General features: G+C 43.5%; 1 protein-coding gene across 2 annotated transcripts; it reads right to left on the bottom strand.

The window, feature by feature from the left end:
- Positions 1–1966: 1966 nt before the first annotated feature.
- On the bottom strand, positions 1967–10474 carry ANKRD40 (ankyrin repeat domain 40). 2 transcript variants are annotated; one of them, XM_054278971.1, is made up of 5 exons: positions 7067–8521; positions 5619–6095; positions 4619–4800; positions 3320–3373; positions 1967–2167 (listed from the first exon to the last, which is right to left on the bottom strand). In XM_054278971.1, exons 1-5 carry the CDS (start codon positions 7221–7223, stop codon positions 2153–2155), a joined length of 885 nt encoding a protein of 294 aa, XP_054134946.1. In that variant the 5' UTR covers positions 7224–8521; the 3' UTR covers positions 1967–2152. The 2 variants fall into 2 exon arrangements, with proteins under 2 accessions (XP_054134946.1, XP_054134945.1); XM_054278970.1 differs by lacking the exon at positions 1967–2167 and adding an exon at positions 10323–10474 and having other exon boundaries at positions 2181–3373; positions 7067–7215.

Below are 10474 nucleotides of genomic sequence, written 5' to 3'. Positions count from 1 at the left end.
ATTTAAAGCTAAACCTACAAATAGCTTCATATAAAACATTAACTACACAGATTTTTTTCAATTCAATAGACCCCACACAAGCTCACAGGGACACGATTGGACCAGAGGTATGAGAAGTTTGCTGTATGTCTTTGGTAAGAAGTCACTAAGAGCAAGTCTTCACTTAAGCTGAACGTGCCTGCTGAGACAGGTGTGTATTTAGTTTATCTTGTTCAACACTTAATCATCTGAAATAATGGGTGATTTGTTTTGCAGAAATAATTACCTATTTTATTATTGATAACCAGGCCTCTTCAGATAAAAGGAGGCCTGTGTTCAAACTGCATTTGCTGCTAGAATCTGCTAGAACCTCTTTTGCTTTAGTTGTGTCTTACAGTAAGCACTCCAGAAAACCACCCAGCAAGAATAGTTCCTATGTTTTACCAGAAGGAAAGTGCAGAAAAATTTTGAGAAGACAAAAATAATAATTTGTTAATTCTTACAAATTATATTTCTTAAATAGAAACCCAAATCTGCCGCCAAGCATTTATTAGACATTAACATTTCCTATTTCAGAGCACAAAGTAATGAATTATTTATCACGCACAGAATGTGATGGTTATACACTGATGAGAATGGGGAGTGTTAATAGTATCTTCCTGGTATAAACTGCACAAGGTATAAAAATATTCCTGGGAACGCATATATAGGGATCAGCACATGTGCAAGTTGTCCAAGAGATGAGCTTTTCTTTAGGGGGGTCTTACTGGTTAACTCTGAGTCCTCCTGGATTCAACCAATGCCTGAACCATCCTGTGCTGGGGAGAAGGCAGCAGCCAGGGTGACATGAGGAATGACAATTTTATTATTCCATCACAGAGAACTTAACAACCAACAATCTGGTCTAAAAACAGGTATTGTCAATGACTGGAACTATGTTTGACCTCTGGCACTTTGCAGAAGAGGCTTTCTCAGTGTGACAAAACCTTCTGTACTCACCTGGGGAGACTGAGCTTCAGTGTGGTGACTGGGCACAGGATTCAGGTGACAGCAGGGATCTGTGCTGGCTGAGCCCCGGCCTGGCCTGACGGCGGGTAGGGAGCTCCCTCTGGTGTGCTCAGTGCCTGAGTTCCAGCGCTGAGAGCAGCGAGCCTGGGGGCGCCCCGGGGACAGCTCCCACTGCATTGGGGTGACACGGGCAGCGACACGGGCAGCGCTGACCCGCACTGGGGTGACACACGGAGCTCTGACCCGCACTGGGGTGACACGGGCAGCGCTGACCCGCACTGGGGTGACACGGGCAGGGCTGACCCGCATTGGGGTGACACACGGAGCTGCTGACCCGCGCTGGGGTGACACGGGCAGGGCTGACCCGCACTGGGTGACACACGGAGCTGCTGACCCGCACTGGGGTGACACGGGCAGCGACACGGGCAGCGCTGACCCGCACTGGGGTGACACACGGAGCTGCTGACCCGCACTGGGGTGACACGGGCAGCGCTGACCCGCACTGGGGTGACACACGGAGCTCTGACCCGCACTGGGGTGACACGGGCAGCGACACGGGCAGCGCTGACCTGCACTGGGGTGACACGGGCAGCTCTGACCCGCACTGGGGTGACACGGGCAGGGCTGACCCGCACTGGGGTGACACAGGCAGGGCTGACCCGCACTGGGTGACACGGGCAGGGCTGACCCGCACTGGGTGACACGGGCAGGGCTGACCCGCACTGGGGTGACACACGCAGCTCTGACCCGCACTGGGGTGACACACGCAGCTCTGACCCGCACTGGGGTGACACGGGCAGCTCTGACCCGCACTGGGGTGACACAGGCAGGGCTGACCCGCACTGGGGTGACACGGGCAGGGCTGACCCGCACCTGCCGCAGCCCCAGCACAGGGGGAGGCTGTGCTTGGTCCCCGGCCCAGGACTGCCTCAGCAGCTGCACGGACACTGCACAGCCAGTCTCAGACTCTGAACTCCGAGAGAAGACAACAGATAAATTCCTTTGGCAGCTGCATTTTCCAAAGAAACTGGGGGGAAGGTGAATGGACCAGTTTGGTACAGTCTGTTTTCCTGTTATATCTCATGCTTTAGTTTATTCATCTAATCCATAGCACCTGCTTTTCACGTGGCCTAGCAGAGTAGAACTCTTCCTCAAATTCAAGTGACTAAATACTAAAATCCTAAAAAAATCAGATAAAATTCAGCTCTTACATACTTTTCAATTTCTTTATTCAAGAATTTCACAGCAAAGTAGTCAAACTCTGAATTTTAAGTAACTGTGATTTTCTTTTCAGTAAACTGCATGGGTAAACACAAGTCACAGTGAAAAAAAGAAAATACATTGCATAGGAACATCAAGTTTGGCTATCAGCCCCAGAAAATCCTGGGTACTTCACTAGTTTCTTTTTACACAGGTATCTTTATAGGTTCAAGATGCAGTTTTTCTCAGGAATGTAGAGGTCAAAGGAAAATAAAATTACATTTTATGTGCTTTTAAAAGGGGAAATAAAATCAGCATTGAAGAAATGTCAATACAGTAACAAAAATAGTATATTTAATTGCACATGTCATTACATGTCAATTGCTCATGTATATATTAACAGACAACAGGGAAAAAATTCTCTAAAAGGGATTTTGGTTGAGAGCATATTTATTATTTGGACAATTACTGTCACTTTTATTTTCAACCTGAGAAATAGGGAAAAGTGTAAACAGGGATTAAGAAATCACTATAAGTCACTTGATAGAATTTAAACTTGACATAGTTTTGTGCTTCCACAGACGTAAACCCTTCTGGTTGTTTTCCCCTCTAAGTAAGATAGGACTTAATAAACATGATCTAAAAAGAGAATATTGATGGTAACGGACTCAGTAGAAATATTAAATCAGCTTCATGGCAGGTTCTTTAGCTTGAGTACCTCTGCTATTTTATAGCAAACAAATTATTAGAACAGCTTAAGGTAAGCCTTTCCCTGAGAGCTTCTAACTCTGCAGTATTTAATTATCTTTTTGTAAGGAAGTGTTGCATTAACAGATAGTTCTACCAGTACTTCCTGTGCACTGAGCTACTTTTATACCAGACTCACTGTTTGTAGATTAACTAGAAGCTTTAAATGTGCATAACCACTTCAGTTTATTTCACAGTTAACAAAATAGATTTTTTTCACATCATTAGCCCTTATAGGTACTGTTTTTCAAACATAATTGTAAAATGAAAGATAAAAATACTTTGTTTTATTCCTTAATTAGTACGTAAGTTCTGATGCCTTCTTGTTATACCCACTCTGTTCAGAAAGTGTTGGGACTCTGAAAAGTGAGTTTTTGTCGCTTACTGTTAGAACAAGCTCCAGTTCTTGGAAATCCTGTAGCCTTGCAACATCCTTGTCCTTTAAACAAACACAATAAGGAGTTAGGTGATAGTGTTAGTGTCCTTTAATTTTGCAGAGGTAAGTTAAAATAATAAGCTCATACTAACACAAGGTATGTATTTATTTTTAACTATGACAGTTCTTCACAGTGAACTGGAAAGCAAATATCCTGTTGCATCTTGTATTTACTCTGGGGTCTTATTCAACTATTCCCTTAAGTCTATTTTTAGAAGGAATGCAACACTGACAGTGAGTGCAAGTCATGAGTAGGATTACACTTGCAAGATTTGCATGGCACCCAAATCCTTTTCTTTTTCCCCTTGCTAATTCTTAGCATGAATTAGCAAGCTGATGAATCAATGCTTGCATCTTCCCAAGCAGGTCCTGTACGTGGACCTTCATGGCCTGCATGGCTTTCTTCAGGGCTACCCAGCAAGGCCAGCTCTGAGCCCCTGCAGCAGTTCTCTGCTGCCAACAGCAGTACACAGAGTCAGGTTTGTGTCACTGCAGGAACAACAGGGGTCCTGAAGTCCTACCAGAGAGCCTGAAGTGATCAGAGATGAAAATAAAAAGTTCTTTCAACAACAACTAAAGTTGGAAAGTGACAGAATTGCTTATGTCTTTTTTTTTTCCTCCACTTTTTGACTAACACAGAGGAAGACATCCTATAGTCAGTGAAGATGCAGCAGAGTGAAGTCTGTGGATCTATTCCTAATCAGATTTGCCCCAAGAGTGATGCCAACAATACTCTATAAGGATTTGAGAGTGAAAGAAAGGTCCGTGATGAGTTGGTAAAACAGGCCAACAGGTCCCTTCTCTGTTGGCTACAGGCTAAATGCTACTAAAGGAAGGACAATTATGTTCAGAACAACCCTGAAAAACACCTGTGTGCAAGGACTGCAGCCAGGCCTTGCTGAACTCACAGAGCTTGGCTGAGCTCTGCAGGCCTTTTAAATGCTGTTGGCAGCTCACAGCGGTGTTGTGTTGTACTGAATTTTACAACAGAGACATAGAATCAGGTATTAACTGGGTCCAGCACCAAATGGTGATGAAAGCAGGTGATCAAGAAATTTGAGCACCGTTTTACTGAAGAAATCCCAAACGAGTGCTGAGTGTTGCAAGTTGAGCAGAGATTTTTCATTTTTGGTTGATTTTTTTTTTCCAACATGAGCCTATGCAAGTGACCAACAAATTATTCCTTTATACCAGTAACCTAAAAATCTCTTTTCTAAGTTGCTGCACTTCAAAAGGTAGAGCTCTTACCTTTCTTAACATTGTATTTGGTAATTTTCTGATCTTCTGGACATGCTCAGGGTTCACACCCAGCTCATGGCAACTCACTCGGAGCAGCTCCTTGTATGTCAGTTCTTGTCTGTCCAGTTCAATTTCAATGAAGTCATTTTCTCTAAGATTAGGGGTTTGTATTCTCACTTTAAGCACCAGTTCTATTAGAAATAAAAAGTCACATTAATAGGTAGACGTATAAAGAAATTGGAAACAATGTCTCTATAACAACTTCCAGGTATTTCTATGTTCTATTGTTGTTTGTGTCACTGGTAAGAATACATGAATACTCAGAAACCAAAACCTGGAATTGTATGACCACAGTTTCAATTAGATTGATTTTCATCAAACTATATGAAAAAATCATAGCAAATCTAATGCAATATATGTGTGCATGTCTGAACCATTGCATGAATACTCTTTAATTGATTTAAGCTGATTTAACAGCAGCTTGTACTGGTTATCAATTTCCTGAGCAAACCAAGATTGCTTTTATTGGTATTTCTTGCTCTCAGTTCACTTTGCATTGCTACCCCATGGTATCAGAATGCCTTTTACTTGAAGAACAAAATTGTTAACGGTAACTGGAATTCCAGGTTTCCCTCTCTGGGTAGGCAAAGTTTCCCTGCAGAACAGGCAGATCCTAGAACAGCTCAGTGCAAACTGAGCCATGTGAGGTTCTCTTGAGCTCACTAGCTTCTTGCTCATGATCTGTATTTGCAGCTTGGACTATGCTATTTAGAGAATTAGATTACCCTGGTGTCTGTATGCTTTTGTAGCAATTGAGACAGCAAATTTTACATGAATATTTTAATAACAGTTCTAGCAGAAACAGCATATCTGCCTACTTCATTCCCTTCAAATGTTTCCTAAATGGCTAAGCATGGCAATCTGAAAGTCTCCGGAAACCCATGATTAGTCTGCAGTGCCCAAGGTGTCAGAAGATCAACACAAAGCCAGAAGAGACTTTTGGTATTACCTTGCATGTTGAGTGGAAAAGCTCCTGTGAAGAAAACAGGCTGAAAGGCTGGCACAGGTCCCATGCAGGAGCTGTTCCCTTGCTGGGGTAGGGACTGGTTGGATCCTGCTGGCAGAGAGGGACTTCTGCCCCAAGCCACTGAGCCCTGGTAAACAGGAGCTCTCTGCAGGACAGGGTTTGGGTGTGATGGCCCAGCAGACCCTCGAGGCAGGGGTGGGATGTCCCTGTTGGGAGGAGCCTCAGGAGCAGCGTTCCCAGGCTGACACGGCGCTCGTGCTCGTCCACAGGTGTCTGAGTCGGGTACGGGTGGAGGGTTGGTGTCTTGTGGTTCCAAGTGTGAGACATTCCCATTCAGGGGAGGATCTGGAATGCTGGTACTCAAGGTGTTGTAAACATATGGGAAAGGTGGGTTAGCCAGGTAATTGGGGATGATTGGCAGATCTGAATCTTGCTTTAAGTCAGGGAGTTCATCTTCCACTGTAAAACAAACCAAACAACATTCTCCAAGACTGATTTTGGGTTTCTTTTTTTTGGGAATAGAGTGTTAAAAGCATCACAGGTTAAAAGATGCATCAGGAAGCACCATGTCTTTTTTTCGTACAATAAGTAGAATGCTCAGGTGTTGCCATACAGACATAAAAGCTGAGTCTGATTCTAATAATTCCGGGGGTGGTAATTCCTTCTAAACACTGCAGTACTTCTGTTTTGGCTTGTTTTAATCTGTACAGACTATCGTAGCATGGTCTCTGGTGGAATAATGCTGTCATCTTCATAATGTTGCAGGCAACAAAAAACAAAGGGTCATATGTTGTTTGATATTAAGGTAGAGTATAAAGGGAACATGCAATACTGGGAGAGCTGCAGGATTTCCCATTCAACAGCTGGGAGAGACAACAGTGAAAACAAAACCAGACACAGGAGTACACAGGAGAGACAAGATGTTGTTAATCAGCTGCATTTCAAATTACTTATCACCTCCAGCAGCAAAGCCTGCTCTATTCCAGCAGCTATAAAGCATGATAGAGATGCTCTACTGATGTCTTTTAATGAGCCATTTATCTAGGCTGCTGATTTTTGATTTATCCAACACAGAACATAAGGAAAATCAGGTGTTGCTCATAGAAGACCTTCCTACAGATATTTTTCTCCTGCTGTCCTTCTGAAAACTGGAAACTGCATCTACCTGGCACACAGCATTCCTGAAAATACGGTTTTTCTAAATTTCCAGTGTTTTGAAAAAAGTTTGGCTATCTGGGTATGGAATTTATTGGTAATCCCCTTTACTTAAAACTTTGTTTTCTTATCATGTAAACACTCTAGAAAGCAAGTCCTAATACTAAAATCCAAACACAATATCTTCACATGCAAAACAAAGATTGGCGCACACATGCTTTGAACACCCTTTTACCAATCTTTGATGATCATATGGCACAGTCACTGTAGGTTACCTCCCAACATCTTCCTGATCTCTCTCTTGGATGTTAACTGGGCTGGCCTCTCCCCTTTCTTTGTCAGGATGTCCTTGTCAGCCCCAGCATGCAGCAGATAAGCCACGACTGCCGCATGGTTCCGCTTGCAGGCCCAGTGCAAACAGGTCCTGCACATGGAAAACACTGTGTCAAATCCTCAGTTATGGCAGATTTGTTCCCACTCATTCTTGCTGCCTATAAGAACACTCTACGTACATGTAAAATAGGTTTGAGTTGCTAACTTCATTGGAAATTTGCCCTGGACTGGGAGTCTGCAATGGCACCTGCTGATGCCATTTTCTCTTTGCTCCAATGATCTTTACTGCAATAGTATTTTCAAAGTTCAGGATCTTTTCAATTTATCATTTCTTAGGGTACAGTCTTTAGGCTACTGGAAAAATAAGTATGAAAGTAAGGTTTGTGTATGATATTTTAATCTTTAAAAGAATCAGCTGTACTTAGAATACTTGTGTTTGTGTATATGTGATCTATTACTGGTATCTCCCTAGGACATGTACTCTTTAATTAATGCTGCCAGCACGACTACTTGCACTTTCTGGCAAGTAAATGTAATTTAAAATATTGTAAGCATCATTTCTAAGAACAGTTCTTTGCCCAATTGCCATTTGCTGTATCAGCAATTACTTGGCTTAGATCTGCAGACAACTAATTTTCTGCAATCTGTAAGTGATGCACAGAACTAATCCCTTTTCTGCATTTTCAAATTATTATTTGCAGTTTCTGACTAGAGAAACATATTAAGGAAACATAAAAGCTGCTTAGTGCTCAGATCTTATTTAGTGTATGTATTAAGTACTTAAAGACTCACACATTAACTTGCTATAGAGTTGTACCATTCTTTCCTACCCATGTTCTAGTGATATTTGACCCTTCTCTAGCTTTTATATTTTAATTCTCTAGCTCCAGCTGAAGGAAATTCTTCAGGAAAATGAACATGCTCAACCCTTCTCCAAGTTTGTTTATTTATTTTTTAAGAATTACATAAAATAAAGCAGAGATAAATAAACTTAGAAGGGAAAAATCTGTCAGTTGAAAGTTTTCAAAAAGCTTTTTCAACTTTGGGTGGTTTGGTTTGGTAGGGTTTTTTTACAGAAAGAGACTGCAAAGTCAGACAGGGGGTATTTGCATTGAGAACAAAATTTGCTGGTTTAGTTTTTAGAGAAGATATGTAAAGCTCAACAGCACAGCTTCAGTTGGGATTCATCCTAGCCATTCCATATGGCCTGTGCAGAGAGGAACCATCTACCCACAGACTTGATACTCACCAAAATATAAGTACTCAGCACCTCTAAGAATCACACATACTAAGAAGCTCACTGCAAAAATTTTAATTGTACAAACTTGAACAACAATGAGGATCCATTTATTGCCATGGTTAAAAACTACCATGTTGCAGGGTGAAGCAATATCCTGTTTTAGCTATCCCAGTTTCCCAGGTGTGCCAACCTCTCCCTTCCCCTCCCCCTTGCCCCCTTGCTAAGTGCTGCCGGTCAATTTTAACATTCCAGCACGGGCGCAGTCTGGTTGGTGAAGTTCAAAAGATGCTCCTCAGCCTTGGGGTCACTGGCCCGTCCGGGTGTCATTGTCCCCTGAGACTCCGTCCTCCCACCTGGTTGGTGGCACACCTACCCCTTCCCTCCCCCTTTCCCCGGGCTTACAAAGACACGGGACCGTGCGGTCGGGATTCTGTTGGAGCTGTTACCAAGATTCAGATGTCTGTGACCCTGAAATAAAACTCTGGATTTAACCCTCTGGCAGAATCCATCTCCTTTTCCTCTTCACCTCGCCTAAAGCCTTTCCATCAGAGGTAAAACCTGAGTTCCTGCTCGCCTGGACTCGTTCCAAGTGACAGCTGCCACATACAGCTGGCCAAAGGTGTCTCTGAGGTGAAACCACCTCATTTGCCGCCTCTGGTCGAGCAGCAAGAGCCAGACGAGCCCAGGCACGTTCCATCCGCTAATATTGGAACCTTACTGCAATACTACCAGATCACTATTTTTAAAAATAATTAATTTTATTACAAGACTTATTTCATCAATTCCAGTTTTAGACACAAACTTATCCCGATGACAGGCTGGTTTTTATCTCACTCACTAAGATAATTCAGCATCCTTTGAATCAGTTGTATTTTTACAAGCTTTAATTTTAATGACAGTTTAAAGCTCAAGTTGTTAAGTGTTCCATCCTTCTCAAAACTGCTGATTGAACTTTCATCTTCAAATGTCTTGCTCCTTTCCTAATTTTGTTTTTCCTGTTTTTAATTATAATGTCATAGAATCCTAGAATGGTTTGAGTTGTAAGGGACCCTAAAGTTCATCTCATTCTACCCTCTGCAGAGACAGGGACACTTTCCACTCTCCCAGGTTGCTCCAAGCCCTGTCCAACCCAGCCTTGAACATTTCCAGGACAGGAGCAGCCAGTTTCTCTGGGCAACCTGTGCCAGGGCTTCCCCACACTCACAGGGAAGAATTTTTTCCTTACATCTAATCTAAGTCTCTCCTCTTTTAATTTAAAACTGTTCCCCCTTGTCTTATAACTATCTGTCCGTGTAAAAAGTTGTTTCCCCTTTCTTATATATTTTCAAGCGTGAAACAGCAAATACAGGCTGAATTGAGCCTGCAAAAAACAGTCTCCAAAAATGTCTTAGCATTCCCTCAAAAATCTTCCTTCAAATAAAATTATGCATCTGTTTATGTCTACAGTGTTACTTGTACAAGTGTGTATTACAGAACAGCCTTCTCTTTAATGTCCTCAGGTGGATCTAAACGAGATGCCAAATCCCCAAGTGTTTGCATACATCGCTAGAACAAGTTCCCTGCTTGAAAGAGAAAGTAATTTTCAAACTTGAGTTAATAATAAATATTTCTGCTTAGGCAAGATCATGTAAAGCTGAGGTTTGTGTTCTGACAGACCACACCGTCTCAGGCTGGGGAAAAAAAAATCAAAACCAACACTACAAAGTAAGTCCACAATGACCTAGAGAAGGGGCAGACAGGGCAGGAGGTGGAGCGAGGACGCGTGTTTGTGACCCTGGTTATCCTCTCTGGAATAGGGACAGCTCCACAGCAGAGTATTCGGAGGCGGATCGACCTTTTCCTTCCTCCTCAATTCACCCCGCCTCGCCTTTCACGTGCGGAGCGAATGGACAGCAGCCTCGGCACGGGACCGCCCGGGCCGAGCTCCCCGGGAGACTGGGTTCGGGGGGCGCCCTTACCATCCGTTGACTTCGTTCTGGGAGTTGAGGCCGACCCCCAGCTCCACGAGCCGCCGCACCTCCTCCGCGTCGCCGAGCGCCGCCGCCTCCCTCAGCCGCTCCTGCCGCTCCCGCTCCGCCATCTCCCCGCAGCCGCCGCCCGCCTCCCGCAT

This window comes from Melozone crissalis, unplaced genomic scaffold (assembly GCF_028551555.1).
Source record: "Melozone crissalis strain CALT ecotype California unplaced genomic scaffold, PUWL_Pcris_2 ptg000026l_1, whole genome shotgun sequence".
Classification (NCBI taxonomy): Eukaryota; Metazoa; Chordata; class Aves; order Passeriformes; family Passerellidae; genus Melozone; species Melozone crissalis.
Note: the sequence above shows the minus strand (reverse complement) of the source record. Positions and strands in the feature narration are given on the sequence as shown.

What these genes read in the sequence shown, in the direction of transcription:
- ANKRD40 (XM_054278970.1), bottom strand. Translation starts at nt 10,474, where the DNA reads ATGCGGGAGGCGGGCGGCGGCTGCGGGGAGATGGCGGAGCGGGAGCGG. An exon ending in CAGAACGAAGTCAACGGATG is followed by an intron (nt 7,216 to 10,322) that starts GTAAGGGCGCCC and finishes TTCCATGTGCAG; the next exon opens with GACCTGTTTGCACTGGGCCT. An exon ending in TTTTCCACTCAACATGCAAG is followed by an intron (nt 4,801 to 5,618) that starts GTAATACCAAAA and finishes TATTTCTAATAG; the next exon opens with AACTGGTGCTTAAAGTGAGA.